Below are 19,562 nucleotides of genomic sequence, written 5' to 3' on the forward strand. Positions count from 1 at the left end.
AGGAAGAAGTTCTCTGGTTTACTTGGTCACATTTGTTATTATTACCGCACATCTACCAGCATAGTCAGGTATATTAAGTAGTTTAAAAATTCTTCCTTATAAGTAACCTAAATATCTCAGACCCAGTCCATTTCCTTCTATTTCCTCAATTGGGGAGGGAGAACAGATGGTCACCATGTGACACACTTGTATTTTAAAAGCAACTAAAATAACTTGTAAGTTATTTCCTTCACCTTAGATTTCCCTCCTGGTGCTCATCATATGTTCACCACAATGCCAGGAACATTTGAATAATATGATTTCCATGGAGAGTTGAGAGATCACTTTATGATAAATGACAGAATCCTTATTCAACCAACACTGCTCTTTAGAGAAACATTTAGGGATGTGTGTGTGTGTGTGTGTGTGTGTGTGTGTGTGTGTGTGTGTGTGTTTAAGGGATTGAATTAGGGCTTTTGAGTCTTTGGGTTTTAAATTTCATCTTTATATTATTGTAAATTAATTTTATTCAGGTGTTCCTAGTCTGTAATTTAAGTTGGGCTACATGATATGGAGAGAGAATATTTGGACTATAGGAAAGAACAAATAACTTCTATTCTTAGCCTTTGCATTAAAATGAACTTTCAAATTAGAGTATTGTTAATGATATACAAAATAGATTAAGTTGGGCTAAAACTTTCCTATTCACTTACTTGAAATAGACCACAGTGACTGACCAACAGGCCATAGATACATGGATAAGATGAGGAAAAACTTAGAATCACAAATAATTGACACATAGTACAGATGGTTACTTTACTCAATTTAATTAACCGAAAAGAAAATTAATATATCCTTTAATATAAAATTTATCTTTCATTGTGAGATCAGCTCTTTGGAGATATATTTAAATCTATGAAAATCACAATACTTAAATATTTATTTATATTGTTTGGTTTCTTAATAGTTGGAAGAAAGAATAATACAGATTATTGGTAATAATTTTGCATTTCTTGTGACTATAGAACTAAGCTTTTAAGAATTATTTTTGCTTGAGTGCTTCTGTGTCTTAGTGGGTTAAGTGTCTGACTCTTGATTTCAGCTCAGGTCTTGATCTGAGGGTGTTGAGATTGAGCCCTACCACACTGGATATATAACCTGCTTAAGATTCTCTCTCTCCCCCTGCCATCCCCCGCCCCCCAGGTAATTACTTTTGCTAATTCTACTGAGTAAATTTCCTAGTAAAGAATAACCATATTTCTTAAATCAAGCACTATGCACAGTTGATGGAAAATTTTATTTTAGCCTTCCTCATTGTTCATTTTCACAACTTGATTGTTTTGAATCTTAAAACTGGATTAAGATTGTCATTAAAAACACTTGTTAACTATTTCTTGAGAAATAATGAATAACTTCATGACGAGGAGTTAAGCACCAAAGTCTGGTTTTTTTCTGGTATTTTGGAGACTATAAGAAAGAATTAATCATTGTTTAAAAGTACAGTTTTGAGTTTTATAATGGTTGTATTTCAGTGAAAATAAAAACTTTGCACTCATCCACATTTCTACTTTTATATTTTGAAGAAATGTCTAAATGTATTCTAACAAATAGTCTTTCAGTATATTTCAGTTTAAGAGAGTTAGGTGTGACTAGCCCTTGCTTATTTGGCATAATTATTAACATAGTGGACTTCAGTGAGCTGTAGGTTGTAGTCTGTTGGTAACTTCACGTGAGACAAGATAGTGACTCTAGACTACACAGACTGCTTTTCCCAAGTATTCTTTTTTTTTTCTATAACAAAGGGACTTCTTGATTATAAAGCAACAGTGATATGTAGCTAATTAAACTTCAGGCACAAACAGCACTGACTGCTGAAATTTTACAGTAGAGTAAAATATTTTTAAAAATGTATTTTTTGTGAATGAAAATTGTGCTTTGTTCTTACGTTTGTGGCTTAAACCATGAGATTTGACTTGAAAGTCGCCAACTTTAACTATCATGACAATTTTCAGAAGCAGCAACCATCAGGGAATTCTCTCTTTCCTTTAAGCTTTTCACTATTCTCATCAGTTAATGTGAAATTTTGAAAAAGGGATTTTACCAATGGAGTCAAAACCCCCAAACTTAATAAGACAAACAAGCAGCTAAGATAGTACTGACTGAAAGTGCCAGAGTAGATATTTCTTACAATCTCCACCTTCCTAACTGTTCATATTTATCTTGTTGCAGCAGGGATTGTTTGCCAGTGGGCAGGGCCATACCACCAGTGACCAGCCCTCTAAGGTATTTCTCATGGTGGCTGTGTTGGGAAAAGCTTATGTACAGCAACTCCAGAGAAACAGCCATGTTTGTGCTTTAGGTCATCAACCACTTTTTTGTGCTGTACTTGCTTCCAGAATGTTTAATCTAAAGTTGTGGAATCCACATCTCTTATATATGGCAGATAAGGTGACTAAGATCCAGAGTGGTTAAGTGTCCAGGGTAGTACAACTAGTAATAAAACCCAGAGGATAGCTATGACTGACAGTGTTTACAGTACTAGCTGATTATAAGTCATTAATTCAGCAGCTACACAGTGGACCTTTTTTATGTGGAAGGTACCACATTAGCTTATAGTCTAGTCTAGGATTCTTCAGCCTCAACACTGTTAATATGTTGGGTTGAATCAGTCAATAAAACCAATGTCTGCCTGTCTCTGTCTCTATCTCTTTGTTTTTCTCTCATCTTTATAGTGGGGAGCCCTTCAATCTGGTTATACAAACTAGACCTTATACAGAAATACCTGCAATAGTAAGTTTTCTCCTGAAACTGTTCTTTTAAAAACACAACTCTTGGGGCACCTGGGTGGCTTAGTTGGTTAAGCATCTGCCTTTGGCTCAGATCATGATCCCAGGGTCCTGGCATCCCCTGAGCAGGGAGCTTGTTCTCCCTCTTCCTCTCCCCCTCTGCCCCTCTCCCCTATTTGTGCTCTCTCTCTCTCTCTTTCTCTCTCTGTCTCTCTCAGAAAAGTAAATAAAATCTTAAAAAAAAAAAAGCACAACTCTTTTTTTTTTTTTTTTTTTTTTAAAGAAGAGGTTATCCCAAGGTTAAAAGTCAAGGAAGGAGAATAGAGGAAGTGAGCAGAGAGGTCATTTTACAGTGCAAGTTTGACCATGTTTTATTCCCTTGGGGGAGGAAAGGTTGAAGGAAGAGGAACACTGGGTAGTTTTGGAAGTCTTCTGGAAGCTGCCACCAAATGCTTACAGCCATACTGATTGATAAAAACTTAGTCATGTGGACACATCTCATTGCAAGGAGATTAGGAAATATACTCTTCACTCTTGGCAGCTTTGTGCCCTGCTACAATATAGGGTTTCTATTACTGTGGAAAAAAGATGGAGCTTTGTCGAAAGGAAAGGGCAGTTCCTAGCTTTGGTTTATATAGCTGTTTCTGTGACAGTAACCTAGGCACTGAAATGGTTTGGGCAGGGAAGTAGGGGTCATTTTCCTTTAAATGTTAAAACTAAGCAATTGTGCTGTGATGCTGATTTTGAGAAAGCTCTATGATAGGTAAGTATACAGAATTGACTCAAGAGAGCAAGATTGTGAATAAGTCTGCAAATGCCTTTTTAAAAATGTATTTTCATTATCAAAAAATCATGAAGATCGTATACTCAGTAAAGGGATTATCTTTTATCTACATCTCAAGAGTGTATTTATTGGTATTAGGCACAGTTTAAGCCTTTCCCAGGCCCTTAGAGCTTGCTCAGTTGGTAACCCTGGTCTAGGATTGTCACCTCTGTCCCTCACACCTGGTCAGGGCCTGGCTCCAGCCCTGCTCCCATCACCCTGCCACGATGGGAGTGACCACAGCTCTGGTGCACAGGCTGAGTAGCTCTTCTCACTACATCTAGACTTGACGGAGTGAGACTATGGGCCCTGGGCCCTGGCCTCTCCTATAACTGCTGGAGGGGCCAGGTGACCGACAATCTGAAGTGCAGGAGAGTTCCTATTGTAGTGGAGTGCATTTTGGTCAAGTATGAGATGGAACTGGCAGATAAATCTTGCCTAGAAATGTCCTGAGGTGTGTTGGTTTTATAAAACCTGAATAGAGGTGCACCATATTACCTAGCATCTGGCTGTGTTTCCTCCTGCTTTTGTGGTTAGTTCAGTAATAAGTACTTCTATTTTCCATCCTTCTTTCCATGTCTGTCTTTCCTATTTTCCTCACTCTTGCTTACTAAGAATTGCGCGCAAGCTTAGAGCAGGCAAGCTTTGACTCAGGCTCTATTTTCTAGGATTTTGGGACTAAAAAGTATTTATATTTATATAAATGAATTTCTACTTGTTATGGTTTTCATCTCCTTTTTCAGTTGGATGTAGTGCTTGTCATAAGCATTTTTTGTCATGGTCTTGTCTCTCCATGTTTGTTTTTCCTTCCATATTTTCAGTGCTTTTTGAATTTTGTGACTTAGATTTTTATTTCTTTAAGGCCTTTGTCATCCAAAAAAAAAAAAAAACAAACAGAAATTTCATTGCTGGCATGAAGAAAAGATTTGGGTTACCTTTAGTTAGGAAATCCCTAAATTTACCGAATGTAATTTTCCAAATATCCTGCCTTCTATGCAGAGTTGTGTAACCTTAGTTTTATCCATCGTGTCATGCCAGAGCCCATGAGATTACAGCTGCACCGGAGACTATCCATCCTCCTGATTCCAATCTTCCCTGTCTTCCCACAGTCAGAGAAGATCGACAATTGAAAACCATCAAAAACTTTCAACAGTGTTCTTCCTCTCCCGAGGTCTAAAGTAACATAAGTACCTCCTCTGCTTCCTACTCTTCTTGTCTTTCATCCCCTTCCTTCCCTTTGTCCCTGTTTCATCCATTCGTTCCCTTTACTGTTTCTCAGTGCTATAAATTTCCCTCTAAACACTGCCTTTGTTGCATCCCACAAGTTTCAGTAAGTTGTGTTTCCATCTAGTTCAAATTATTTTAAAATCTCTTTTGAGATTTCTTTTAGCCACATATCATTTAGGAGTGTATTGTTTAATCTCTAAGTATTCTGTGATTTTTCCCCCCAGCTATCTTTTTGTCATTGATTTCTAGTTTAATTCCACTGTGGTCTGAGAACAGACAGTTTATGATTTCTATTCTTTTAAATATGCTAAGATGTGTTTTATAGCCCAGAATGTAGGCTGTCTTGAGAACTGTTCCATGTGTGAGCTTGAGAAGAATGTGTATTCTGCTGTTGTTGAATGAAGTGGTCTTTGGATGTCTATTATATCCAGTCAACTGATGGTGCTGTTGAGTTTCACTGTCTCACTAATTTTTCTGCTTGCTGAACCTGTCCATTTCTAATAGATGTGTGTTGAAGTCTCCAAATATGATAGTGGATTCACCTATTTTCCTTGAAGTTCTACCAGTTTTTGCCTCCCATATTTTGATGCTTTTCTGTTAAGTGCATACACATTAAGAATTGTTATGTTTTTTTGGAAGAACTGGCTTGTCATTATGTAAGTCTTTCCTTATCCCTGGTAATTTTTTTTGCTTTGAAGTCTGCTCTGTCTGAAATTAATATAGCTACTCCTATTATCTTTTGATTAGTATTAGCAGGGTATATCTTTCCCTATTCCTATACTTTTAATGCATATGTCTTTATATTTAAAGTTGGCTTCTTACAAACAACATATAATTGAGTCTTGGTGTTTTTTTGATCCACTATAACAATCTGTGTTTTAATCTGTGTATTTAGCACATTGATACTCAAAGTGATTGTTCGTAGAGTTGGATTAATATCTACCGTAATTGTTATCTTCCATTTGTTGCTCTTGTTCTTTGTTTCTGTTTTTGTCTTCCCTTCTTTTTCTGCCTTTTCTGGTTTTAACTGAGTATTTTATATTATTTCATTTTCTTTCCTTTCTTAGCTTATTGATTATACATTCCTTAAACCTTTTTTTAGTGGTTGTGATGAGGTCGGGGAATATACGTGAGGTTCAGTGGGGTGGAGTCCGGAGCCGACGACCAAGAAAGAATTCTTGAGGCATCTTTGGTGCAAAAATGGTGGTTTATTAAAGCATGGGGACAGGACCTGTGGGCAGAAAGAGCTGCTGCACGGGGGTTGTGAGAGGTGGCTGATTATATACTATGGGGTTGGGGGAAGGTAAGGAAAAAAGGAGGTTGAGAAATGCTTTCATATGTTAAAGAAGATTCACAAGATACTGGAGGCCTTGCCATTGTCAAGTTGAGGTGGTTTTGCCCTCTAGCAAGGCATTAACATGAAGATAGTTGGGAACTTCCCGGAGGCTGCAGATTATAAGGGCATTTAATTGTATCTACATTCCCTTCTGGAAGCTAGGTTATTGATAGAAATGCTTCGTTCTTGTAAACTGCTAAAGACATTTGTAAAACTGAGGGAGACTTAAGTCTTGCAGGATTGTGGTATCTATAGGTTAACTATTTCTTTGTCCTTTAGGGCAGCCAGGAGTGCCAGAGGAATGTCACATACATCCCAAGGAGGGGGGGGTTGCTGGGTGTCAGTTTCTGCTTTGTCCTCAGCTTGCCTTCTGTTCCCTCATCAGCTGCTTCAGAATTTTCAATATATATTTACAACTAATCCAAATCCACTTTCAAATAATGCTATACTGCTTCATAGGTAGTGCAAATACCTCATAATAACAAAAGACTGCTAATTCCTCCCTCCTGTCCCTGTACCATTGCTGTCCTTCCTTTCACTTATACATAAGCATTTATATAAGCATACAGAATTGAATACACTGTTGATGCTGTTATTTTGAAGTTGTTAATAGCTCAATTAAGAATAAGAAAAATAAGTTTTTATTTTATCTTCCCTTATTCCTTTTGTGACGCTTCTTCTTTCTTTGTATATATCCCAGTTTTTGACTATATCATTTTCCTTCTCCCTGAAGAACTTTTAACATTTCTTACAAGTTGTGTCTACTGGCAACAAATTTTCCTGTTTTTGTTGTTTGAGAAAGTCTTTATTTTGCCTGGACTTCTGAAGAAGAATTTCACAGGATGCAGAAAACTAGATTGGTCAGGATAGTTTCCCCCTGTGCTTTAAATTTTTCATTCTACTCTTTTTTGTTTGTTTGTTTGTTTATCTACATGCTTTCTGAGAAGAAGCTGGTTGAAATTCCCATCTCTGCCCCTCTATAAGTAAGGTATTTTTCCTCTGGTTTCTTTCAAGATTTTTTTCTTTATCTTTGATTTTCTGCAGCTTGAATGTGTAATGTGTAGGTATAGTTTTCCTGGGCACTTCACCTACTTGGTTCTGAATTTTCTAGATCTGTGGTTTGGTGTCCGATATTAATTTAGGAAAATTCTCAGTCATTGCTTCAACTATTGCTTATTTCTTCTGTTGCTTCCTTTTATAGTTTTCCCACAATTCTTAGATGTTCGGGTGTTTGTTTGTTCTTGGCCTTTTTTTTTCTCTCTCTCTGCTTTTCAGTTTTGGAAATTTCTGTTGATAAACATTTAAGCTTCTTTGCTTAGCCATATCCAGTTTACTAATGAGCCTTTCAAAGACATTCTTCATTTCTTTAACGGTGTTTTTTAATCTCAAGCATTTGTCATTCCTTCTTAGAATTTCCATCTCCACTTACATTACTCATCTGTTCCTGCATGTTATCTACTTTTCCTTTTGAGCCCTTAGCTCAAATTAAAACAAACAAACAAACAAACAAAAAAACTTTTGGTCTAATGAATGCTAACATTTCTGCTAACATATCTGACTCTGTTTCTAATACTTGTTTTGCCTCTTCAAACCCTATTTTGCCTCTTAGTATGTCTTACAACCTTTTCTTGATAACTGGGCGTGATGTATGTGGTAAAAGGAACGAGGCCTTAGTAATGTTAGTAGTGAGTGTGAGGAGGAGGAGAAGCATTCCGAGGTCCTAGAACTGGTGAACCCATGCTCCTGGACTGTGAACTTTACCAGTGCCTCTCAGTTTGCCTTCCCACTCCTTTCTTCTCCCCTTTAGATGAGACAGAATGGCTAGAGGGGGCTGGAGTTGGACATTTGCCTTCCCCCAGGTCTGTTAGGCTCTGATTGAAAGTGCTAATATGGGGGTACCTGGGTGGTTTAGTCAGTTAAGTGGCTGCCTTCGGCTCAGGTCATGATCCTGGGATCCTGGGATCAAGCCTTGCATCAGGCTCCCTGCTCAGTGCAGAGTCTGCTTCTCCCTCTCTCTCTGACCCTCCCCCTTGCTTCTGCTCTGGCTCATATGTGCCCACTCTCTTTCAAATGACTAAATAAAAAATCTAGGAAAAAAAAAAAGAAAAAGAAAGCACTAATATGTAGGCACTAGTAAAATAGTTTCTCTCAAGAATAGACTGCTCTGGCATATTTTAAAATGGTTACTTCTATGGAGAAGTAGGCACACTGTAGGCAGCAGGAGGGAATTTTTCTCTATTCTTGACTGTGAGAATTTCCTTGAGCTCCTAGAGGTAAGACTAACAAAATTGTGTGTGGGGAGGTGGGAGGAAGCTGTATGAGTGGGCCCCCTGGAATTTTTACCTCTCAGACGATTTATTAATCTTTCAGTTTGTTCAGCTTTTTTACTTCTTAGGACAGGGCAGTAGCAGCTGAGCTCCTTACACCCTGGACCAGAAACCAGAAGTCCTCTCTACTCTCTTAATTTCCTCTGCCTCCTTCCCTATGCACGTCCCCCCCCTTTTCTTTAAGGAGAAAGGCGTTAAAGTGAATTTTTCGTTTGAATTTTCAGGCTTCTCCAGGCTGCATTTTACCGTGTAAATAACATAGGCTTTGGAGCTAGGCAATTGAGTTTGGTTATCCATTCTATTATAAACTCTGTGATCTCATTCAGATAGCTTTTCTTCTCTGGTAATGTTTTCATGTTTGTGAAATGAGGATACTTTTACCTTATAGGGTTTGCATGTGGAGCTCTGGTATGCAAACTACCACTTTGTAGTCACTTAAGAAAGATTGGTCCATTTTTTCAGTTTTCTTCTCAGCTTTGGTCAGCCTGAGTAACAGTACCGGTTGCAAAATGGGGATTTCATAAAGGCTCAAATTAATGAATTCATAAAAAACTAATTTGTGAGCAAGTTCCATCATACCCACAGAAAACTTTCTCTTCCCTATATTCTAATTTCTATCCCTTTCTTAGTACCCTTCTAACATTTATATTTCTGTACCTCTTTCTACATATTCTATATATTCCCATTCTGTAAGTTAGTTCTCTTTTTCCTCTCACATTTTTAGACTAAATTTAATTTTTATTGAAGGTATACAAAGTTTTTAAAAATGTAATAATGTACAAAGGTTGATAAATTATAAAATACATCAGCTTCCTACCCCATCTCTCTGCTCTAAAGTTCTGTTCCCCAAAGTCAAGCACTTCTAATTCTTTAAACTATTATTTTACATTAATTTCCATTTTCCTAAACAATAAGCTCACTTATATATTTTGCTTTAATTTTAGACATTATTAATTTACCTACAGTGGAACATGAATATAACACACTTTTATAGGACCACAACCACTGCTACTCCATATATATTTCTGCTCGCCATTCTCCAAATACATGCTCATATTTTTTTTAAAACTCATGGTCAATGTTTATATAATAATGAAATTATTGTTCATAGGTAAGCCATACCAAGTTCTATGATTACATTTCCTTTTCTGCATGTTTATGTATTTCCTAGAGTTAATAATCATCTTGCTTGTAAAATCAACATAAAATTCTCTCTTCTCAAATGCACAAACATAATTGCAAAACATACCTTACTATGTTTGAATACCTCAGATACCTTTGTTCTATTTATTTACTTTTAAAGAGACATTCCTCCTGAAACTCTCATCTTAATTGGCTACTTTCATAGGTTTACTAGTCCATCTGTTTTCATGGAAGTTCATATTATTTTAATCCTGGGAATTCCCTCTGTCTGTTTGAGCCATTTTCCTAGATCCTATGTTTTGGTTTTTGGTTTATTCCTTCATTTTAGTGGAGCACATCCCTCAGTATCTTTTTGAGAAATGGTACATGCATAAAATTTTTGAATATGTTTGTAAATATTTTATTCTACCTTCAAACCTAGAGTGCCATTTTGACTGGATATAGTAAATTTGGATTAGGATTAATTATTCCTCAGAATTTTGAATGCATTGCCATTTTATTTTTTAATTTCCTATGATGATGTTGTGGATTTGTTATTGTTCTGATTTCTGATAATTTTTATTTGACCTCTGTTTTTAGGTTTTCACTTTTATCCATGGCTTTGTAATATTTTATGATGATATGTCTTATGGGTATTTTCTCATTTATTGTGCTTTGTACATACTGTGACATTTTAATATGGAAAATTTTTTTTCTCAGAAATTTCTTAGAAATTTTCATCTATTATTTTTTAGGTAATTTTCTCCTGACACTTTCTTCTTCAGTAATTCTGTCAGTTAGATGTTGGGTTTCCTGATTAATTTCTTAATTTCCTTCTCTCATCTATTGTCCTTTAGTTCACAGCACTCTCTTGTTTTATTCATTTACTCATACCTCATTCTCATTTTCTTCCTTACACAATAGCCATTCTTATGAGTTTAATATGTATGTTTTTGTAAAATTGTTACCATTTTGTATACATGGCTTTTTAATTTACGTAAATGATTTAGTGTTACTTGCCTGCTTTGTGTTTTTTAACTCAGAATTGTGTTTTAAGATCTGTCAACATTTAATATTTCCTTTTAACTTTTGCCTAGCACTCCATGGTCTTCATCAAGTTCATTTTATGTCCATTAATGAATACACTGGCTATCTTCCTATCCCCACAAATGCATATCCTCATTTGTGTTTCTTTATGGACTCTTCTGTGTTCTTAGGGCCTCTTAGTAGTGCAACATCTCTCTTTAGAAAGGCTGCACTGCCATACTATTCCACCTGTAATATATAAAGGTTCCTGTATCTCCACATGCACTCAACATGTAGCATTATTCAACCTTCTGACTCTTGCCAATATCTGATATAATGTGATGGCCCAATATTTTAATTTGCTTTTTTCTTAATTACTAATGAGTTTTAACAAATCTTCATATGCTTGTTACCATTTGGACCTTCCTCTTCTGTCTCTTATGCCTTCATATCCTTCATATCTGTTTCTGTTTTATCATTCCAGTTTATAGAAGTTCTTCATAAAGGCAAATATGAAATCCTTGGTTCTTATGAGTCTGATCACCTGGTAGTGGTAGCGGTGGGGTAATTGGAATTGGGGGAGATGTGGCAATTATTGTGTTACAACTACTCAGAAAGGAGACCTTTTGAAATGCCTATGTTTCAGCAGATTGAGGGGGAAGGACTTGGTCACTACAGGAGGGACATTGCTGTGTAAGCTATACTAAGATTCTCAATAACCTGGGTTTGTCGTTACCAGGAATCTCTTGGGCCTTAGGAAACTCCTACGCAGCATGTGGTTGGAGTATCCTAGGATCTGGCACTTTGGGTCTTAGAGGTGGTGATGTCACCCTGGGCTGCCATTCTAATCAGTGAATAAACCCAGCCATCAGAGGAAGAAGTCTAGCCAGGATTGGTATAACTTATCCTCTCAATGCCTAGCACAGTGCCAGTTTATAAGAATTCCACATATTTTTGAATTAGAAATTTAGCTGTTTGTTTTAATTATTATTCTTTCTATTATTATTTCTACTGCTATGCATTCACTTGAAGGATTTTTTTCAAAATATATGCAAACTGTTTATTAGCTAATGGCTATACTGATGCAATGACATAAATAGTTGTATGGGAAATTTCACAGTAATTATAACATTGAAATAGTCTTAAAATCTGATGTATAAATCCTAAATATGTAGTCCCTTTTTTTTCTTTTATTGAGAGAAAGAGTGAGAGCAGGGTGGGGAGGAGCAGAGGGAGAGAGAGAATCTTAAGCAGGCTCCATGCCCAGTGTGGAGCCCGATGTAGGGCTCGATCTCACACCCTGAGATCATGACCTGAGCTGAAATCAAGAGTCAGTGCTTAACTGACTAAGACACCTAGGTGCCCTTTGTGTTCCATTTTTAAAAAAGAAATATAGAAAATATTTTTTAACTTTTTATTTTTAATAATTTATATCATGGTAACATTAACATAAAGCTTGCTGACAGTTGTTTAAACAAAACTTTGCAGTGGTCTACTATAGAAAAAAATGAAATTAGGTAACATTTTGAGAACTTCTGTTTGTTATTTCCTAAATGTTGTGGTAGAATCTGTTCTTCATCTTTGGTACCCTCTTGTGGTCAGTGGAAGGGACTGGTTTGGCCTTCTTTTAACAATTATGTATAATTTCATGATTTTTTATCTGCACAGTAGACCTATAGTTTTTATAATTATTTGACTTCTTTTTTTTTTTTGCTATGTACAAACTTGGAGTAAAATTGACACTTGGAGCTTTCTTCCCATTCCTTACTTTACTGTGTAAAGTGAGGGTGTGGCACAACCACAGTTGCTTATCTTAGAAGCTAAGATATAATATGACCACTGTGCTTAGCGTAAATGTAGTGTCATTTGGAAAGTGGATTGATTGCAGACCCAGAACTTATCTTACACTTTTGCCAGCTAAAATTGGGTTTGGGGACTAATTTGCTATTTTGGATGATCTCCTTTAAAATTTTATGATACATATACTCACATATGTACAAACATCACACATATATACATACATATATATGACTTCATTTTAAATGGTTACCTAGTTCAAATGCCCTTAACTGGATTTATAGAAAATATAACACTATAATGTTGTCTCCTTTTTTTGAATCATGCTGTGACAATAAGACAGGAATCATGTACAGCGTTTAGTAGAGATTCATGGATTATTTTTCCCTTCCGTCTACAGCATTTGTTTCAGAGCAGATTCTTAGCTTGATATCCAGAACATGTAACACAAAAGTTAAGAGGTAGCTATATGGTGTTAAGTTACTAAGTCCAAATGAGACTTGGCTTATATGAGGAGTATATCATGGCTTTTGGAACGGATGCAAATTTCAAGGAGAAATGCTCTTTGTTTTCAAGAACGTGCTTCCCCACATTATAGTTGTCCTTCATGTGGCCTACCCAGTTCTTTAATTTATGCTAGATCAGAGTGTGTTTTGTTTTCTACATCATTGGGATCTTTGAGTAGATCTTTTTTGCTGGCTTGGTGGTGTGAGGTACCAGGGTTTGAATAAGAGTCCAGGAAGTGCTCTGGGGATGATTTTTGTATTCCCAGGAATGCTGACATGTTGGCACTGAATTAATGTTTCCAAAAATGCCATCAAACACTGACTGAAAACAAAGATACTACTGTTGTCACCACAGCTGTGTTCTCTTTGTCTTTAACCAGTTTCTTCTATGCATAGCAAGAAATTTTAAGCCCCTTAGCATAAGATGAAAGTGAGTCAGTTTTGTGTACTATGCGACTGGTTGCCCCCGCCCCCCCCCCCCCCCAGTATTTGTGCACTTTGGGATTGAGTTAAGCTATTTGTGTGGAATTGTCCCTGGTATCATGGATATTGTCATTGTCATTGTTGTTGTTTTAAACAAATGGAATATCTGTGAGGGACTGTGGTGCCAGTGTAATAAGAGGACAAATTTCACTCTTTCATTAAATAGTTATTGAGCACTCTCTCAAATATTGTTTTAAAGAAGATACAGTATATACATGAATTTCTCTGCTACAGTGTCAAACATGAGCACCATAAGAAACACATGTATAATGCTCTATGAGCATTTCAAAAGGGAGAGAGAGTTGATTGAAGGGACTTGTGAATGAGGCCTGTATGCGTTGGATGCTAAAAGTGGTTGTAACTGGAATATGTGGAAATTGGAAGAAACAAGCATTTATGTCAAAGGAGAGATGGCCTGGAGAGAAAAAAGAAAAGGAGCTCAAAAGTGCTAATGAGAGAGCCTTTTTGAAAGGTTGATTGGGCAGATCAATTATGGGCATGAAATGCCAGAGTAAAAAGTAAGCTCCACTGAGCAAATGGTGAAATGTTCACCCAGGTATTTTGTTACAACAGTTATTTGGTACCATTGACTATAGACCTATGCTGTACCTTTCATCCCTATGACTTAATTTATTCCATAACTGGAAGCTTGTTATCTCCTACTCCCCCAAAGCATGGCACACTTCATGAATTTGCATGTCATCCTTGCACAGAAGCCATGCTAATCTTCTTTGTATTGTTCCAATTTTAGTATGTGCTGCTGTGAATCTATTATTTTTTATTAAACTCTTTTGAATACTTAAGCAAATAATGAAGTAAAGCATTATGCATAATAATCATAGAGCTTGTTAAAAATAATAATTCCTGAATCTCTGGATGAGGGAAATAGGAATCTACATTTTGAGTAGGCTTAAAAATACTTGACTCTCATTAAAGTGGCCCAAGCATTGCACTTCCAGAAACACTGAAATAAAAGCAAGTAAGAGTACTTCTTTGGCTAATGAAGTTTATGAGTTTGATTGCCTAGTATTTATTTCATATGGACTCATAAGTGGGGGGGAAAAAAAACCTGGTTGGGGGCTCCTGGGTGGCACAGTTGGTTGAGCATCTGACTTTTGGTTTTGGCTCAGGTCATTTTCTCAGGGGTCGTGAGATTGAGCCCCATGTCAGTCTCTGTGCTCAGTACAGCGTCTGCTTGAGATTCTCTCCCCCCTGCCTCTGCTCATCCCACTTGCACTCTCTCTCTCTCAAATAAGTAAATAAATCTTCCAAAAACCAAACCAAAACAAAACAAAAAAACCCTTACCTGGTGGATAACATTTATAGTTGGAGAAGATTATATGCCCGGTTGAGTCTTATCCCCTTTAGGATTTTATTCCATTTGCATTTGTATAAGAGTGTGCCACAGGATGAAAGGTAAAGCTGTCCCCCTCTTCCACAAAAGGCCAGCCTGGTTACAGTTTCTCTACAAAACAACACAATTTTAGGGATAATCAAAGGTCTGCTATTAAAGTTATGATGAGTGTATGATACAGATGTTGCTAATCTTTTTGGTTTGACTTTGAAACATCTTATTTAATTATTTCATGCTACCAGCTTTTAGAAGTCTGTTTTTCCCCCATCAAGAATGAATTGTTTGAAGTATCAGGTATATTTTTGTATCTGGGAAATAATGATTCCCTGAAAGAGTCTGAGTGAGCAGTTCTCTAAACCAGTCATATGTAAACTCATCAACACCACCAAAAAGCATAAATGAGACATTTTCTCTTGGTCCTATCTCAGACTTACTAGATCAGAATCTCCTGTTGAGTCAGTTATAAAGTTCTCAGAGGGATTCTACTGTAGCCAGCCTGCTTCCCTCCATACTGTAGTTCTATGAACTTCTTTGAGACTATTTAAATACATTTGAATACATATTTGATTATTTATTCAAATGAATTGTTTCACATCCTTTTTCCTACTCCATCAAGTTTTGTACATAGTTGGAGCTCACTAAATCTTATTAAATACTTGTATTGGACATTTGATAGGAATGTTAAAAAATCAGTTTTATTCTCGAATTAGAATGTTTTGTTGTTATTGTCATCTCCTAGGATGGAAAGAAGAAGTTTGACAAGGAGAGTGAAAAGTACTATTCTATTCTTGATAAACATTTAAATTTGTCTGCAAAGAAAAAGGAATCTCATTTGCAAGAGGTAAGCTTTTCCACTTGAAATGTGAACAGGACATTAGCATTAAGTCATGTGAAGTCCAAATTCCCAAAGATGGTAGTATCTCAGAATCCACTACTCTATAATAAAATAATGATAATAAGAGTTTATTGAACACTTACAATGGACACTGTGCGGAGCATTTCACCTGCTTTATGACCCTTAATATGAATAGTTCCAAGTAAAAAATTAGTTATTTCCTTCAATGATGAGAAAGAAGGTTTTTTTTTTCTTTTTTTCTTAATGGGTATATTTTCAATGGCAGGGCCTACCAAATTGATGGAATAGCTTTTTTAAAATATCTGCTTTTAAGGTGTTGCTTTTGCAATAGGGGGGAAACAGGTACACAATTACACATTTTAAAATCTATTTTATATCAGTTTTCTTAAAAAGCAAGTCAGAAATATTTTAACCTATGCATTTAAGCAATCCATTTCTTCTTTTTTCTGAAATATTTATTCTCATTGGTAGTTTTTAACTATAACTAATAAAATTGAGTAGTTCTTTTACTAAGGCATAATACAGGTCCAGTACAGTGATGAGATACACTTAAAAAAAATTGGACCCTCTTGCCATTATCATCTTAGCATCAATAAAATCTTGAAGCACGGTGCATAGACACTAAACCCAGCATAGTTGGGAGTTGTTGAGCTAGTTCACCGGTGGCTCCTTACTGTTCTCCAGACTTTTGCAGGGAATCTTATACTGTGCTGAGTCTCTTCCAGTATCTTCTTTCTCTTCTGTCTGTACTTCTAAGCATTGCAGTCGAGAACCTCTTCCAAATGCCTCCTCTTAATCTTTCTAGCAAAGCCACAAAACTTACTGAACTTTTAATCAAATTCAACCTGGTTCTCTGCTCTCCTTATTCCTTTTCTTATTTCCCTTACCTCCATGTTTACCCACCAGGCACACCTGACAAGTTGGAGTTTGGATGCAGTGAGCTGGAGTTAAAAGGCATGGGAGGGTTATTTTTACTTCTGCTTCCTTTTTTCTGACTCTTATGTTCTCATTGAGGGAGGTGAATTTCTTCATTTAAAAAAATTTTTTTTAAGTTTAATATTGGGAATATTTGGTAAATATGTGTTGATTATAACCAATATCTTGTTATTAGCTCCTATTATTAAAACAAGATATATTAATATACAATTTGTGCTGAGGGAAAGAATTTCTGGCTAAATTGAGATGGAGAAAAAGCTGTCATTAAGAAAAATCATATTTTGAATTTACCTAGACATATCTAATCTTATGAAGTACTATGTTGTAACTTAATATTGAGTTCACATGTTCCAAACTTCTTAAATGTTCTTGTACCTCTTTGGGCATTACACTACAACAAACCTGGGAAAGAATGCACTGTATAGATATAGTCATGTGAAGAAAGGCTTACCTAAGTATCACCAGTACACCACTATCTGCCATGCTGAGGGCTATGGCCAGGTGCCATTTTAAAAATACACTGCCTCTAAATCAATGGTGCTTTATAGGTCTCTAAATGGTATATGTTCTTCAGATTCTTGGTGAATGTGAGAGGCCACACTTAGACATTGCTTAAACCATCAAGCAAGTGCTAACTTTATCTTGATTTTAAATTCCTCTAGAGGATATACTTCAGTTTTCCCTGACAACCTAACTCTAGATTAGCTTGTTAGTGGCCCTTAATCACTTAGGCTATGGTAGAAAAGAATATCTGTACTGGTTCTGTATTTTAGTTGGAGCCTGGAAAAACCTATAATATGATTAGTAGCATCCTCTACTTCCCCCACGCAAGCAGGCACATACTTCTTTTCCAGGAGCCATAGCCCATGATAGAACACAAATAGTGTCAGAGCAGCTCCTCAGAGCACATAATGTAGCCAAGGAAAAATGTGCCCCCCCCCCTTTTTCTCTGCCCTTCCAGGAATCATTTCCATACATGTGTTTAATTCTGTAACCTCTGTTCCTTTCCAGAGCAGCTCTGGTACTTCTGTCAGCACCCAGGTTATTGTTTTCCAAAGACCTCTGTGCCTTCTCACCTGCACAGCTAACTCCTTGTTGATTTGTTCATGGAAAATAAGTGGTTGCCCATTTTCAGGACTTAATTTGGGGTCAGCTTGTGTTGATAAAGCTACAAGGCCATCAATTAGATGGATCAGTGGAGTAAGCAGAATTAGAAACAGACTTGTTAAGATTATAGACTTTATAGTAAATGAAAAGAAGTAATATTTGATGTATAATCGGATAATGTCTTTCTAACTATGAAATAAGAGGAAGAGATCATAAAGGAAATGTAGAAAGAACAGAGTCCATCAAAATAATCTTTATTTCAAAAGATATTAAATCAAATTAAAAGGCTTAGTGTTAGGGAATTTCTACAACAGGTGACACATACTACCATCTCTTATATACAAGTTGCATTTTCAAATCAGTGTGAAAAAGTCTTCAGTGGAAAAATATGAAGTAAGAATTGGAAAAAGCAGAAAATGGAGAAGAATATGGTGTCATAATAGGAGGACCCTAGGCTTGCCTCATCCCATGAATCAAGTAGATAGCTATCAAATCATGCTAAATACCCAGAAATTGGCCCAAAGACTTGCAGAACAAACTCCACAACTAAAAGTAGAGAAGAGGCCACATCAAAGAAGGTAGGAAGTACAAAAACAGTTTGGGAGAGAAATGGATCATGGCCATTGCAGTTTGGGCGGGGGGAGCCATGGTCACCGAGAAGGGTAAGAGACAGACTAACGCATGGTGGGGAGCACAATGGAGAAATGAATCCCCATAGCAATTGGCTTGGAAAGTGAGAGGAACTGAATTTTGAATTTCGTGAGTTCTGGCAACTAATGGGGCTTACAACCTGGAGTTCTAGAGGTCAGCAGGCTTAGGGAGAGCCTGGTGGCATTGGGATTGCTCTTGGAGAGAAGGCAGGGCAATCTTGTGGGCATACAATGTGGAAACAGTGATCCAAAGAGCACCTGGGGCACCCAGTGGAGAGGCTATTTGCTCATGTCAGAATATGTGCCAAAGAGTCAGCATTCACAGAGACCCCTCCAGGAAAAAGGAACTCGCAGCTGCCATTTCCCTCTCCTGCCCCTCAGCATAAGCACAGCGCCACCTGTGGGAACCACTGCAGGGCAGACACTACTTAACTTGCTTACCCAAGCCCTGTTCCCTACCCCCACCCACGCCCACTCCAGTGGAACTACCCTTCCCAGTCATGTTTGCCTTGGTCCCAGAATGGCAGGCCCCTACCTGCCGAAGGTCAGCCAAAATCCTGCCAACACTGCATCTCCAGATGCAGGAGCTTTGCGGAGCCTAGGTTCCAGCGACCGTGGCAGCGTGTCTCATTTCACAAGCAGGCCAGAGCACACCTAATTGAAAAGCACCACATTCAGGCCAGGGACCAAACACTGCCCACAACAGGCAAAGAGAGCCTCTGCAGATGACTGGTCTGAAAGATAAAGCAGCCAGGGCACAACAGCAGAGCACATGCATGCAGTGCACATTGGAGATACTCCCATTAAGTGCCAGGCCCTGGAAAATAGGGGATACTACAAGTAGGGCACTATAGGACCTCTTCTTTATAAGGCCATTACCCTCAAGAACAGAAGATGTAACTGACTTTCCTAACATAGGCACAGAGACTTAGACAAAATGAGAAGACAGAGGAACTTGTCCCGAATGAAAGAATAGGACAAGGCCATGGCCAGAGATCTAAGTGAAATAGATATAAGTAACATGGCTGAGAGAGAATTTAAAGTAGTGATCATAAAGATACTTGCTGTACTTGAGAAAGGAGTAGAAGGCATCAGTGAGAGCCTTAACACAGAGATAAGAAATAACATGGCAGAGATAAAGGGCTCAATAAGTGAAATAAAAAACACACTTGATGGAATGAACAGCAGGATGGAAGAAGCAGAGGAACACATTAATGACCTAGAGGTCAGACTAATGGAAAGTAATC

The 19,562-nt window shown here is 37.2% G+C and overlaps 1 protein-coding gene and 1 pseudogene across 10 annotated transcripts in view; one reads left to right on the plus strand and one right to left on the minus strand.

Moving 5' to 3' along the window:
- Nucleotides 1–19,562, plus strand: part of ARHGAP42 (Rho GTPase activating protein 42) — a 317,870-nt gene that overhangs the window by 190,313 nt on the left and 107,995 nt on the right. For 4 of the 10 annotated variants that reach the window (XM_048217115.2, XM_057317032.1, XM_048217116.2 and 1 more), the window contains one exon: nucleotides 15,506–15,607. The exons of the other annotated variants lie outside the window; for them this stretch is intronic. In XM_048217115.2, coding sequence (XP_048073072.1) covers nucleotides 15,506–15,607 — 102 coding nt within the window. The remainder of the gene's footprint in view (nucleotides 1–15,505; nucleotides 15,608–19,562) is intronic. 10 annotated transcript variants of the gene reach the window in all.
- LOC113260223 (U6 spliceosomal RNA) lies at nucleotides 14,081–14,181 on the minus strand (annotated as a pseudogene).

Source organism: Ursus arctos, unplaced genomic scaffold, assembly GCF_023065955.2.
Source record: "Ursus arctos isolate Adak ecotype North America unplaced genomic scaffold, UrsArc2.0 scaffold_22, whole genome shotgun sequence".
NCBI lineage: Eukaryota > Metazoa > Chordata > Mammalia > Carnivora > Ursidae > Ursus > Ursus arctos.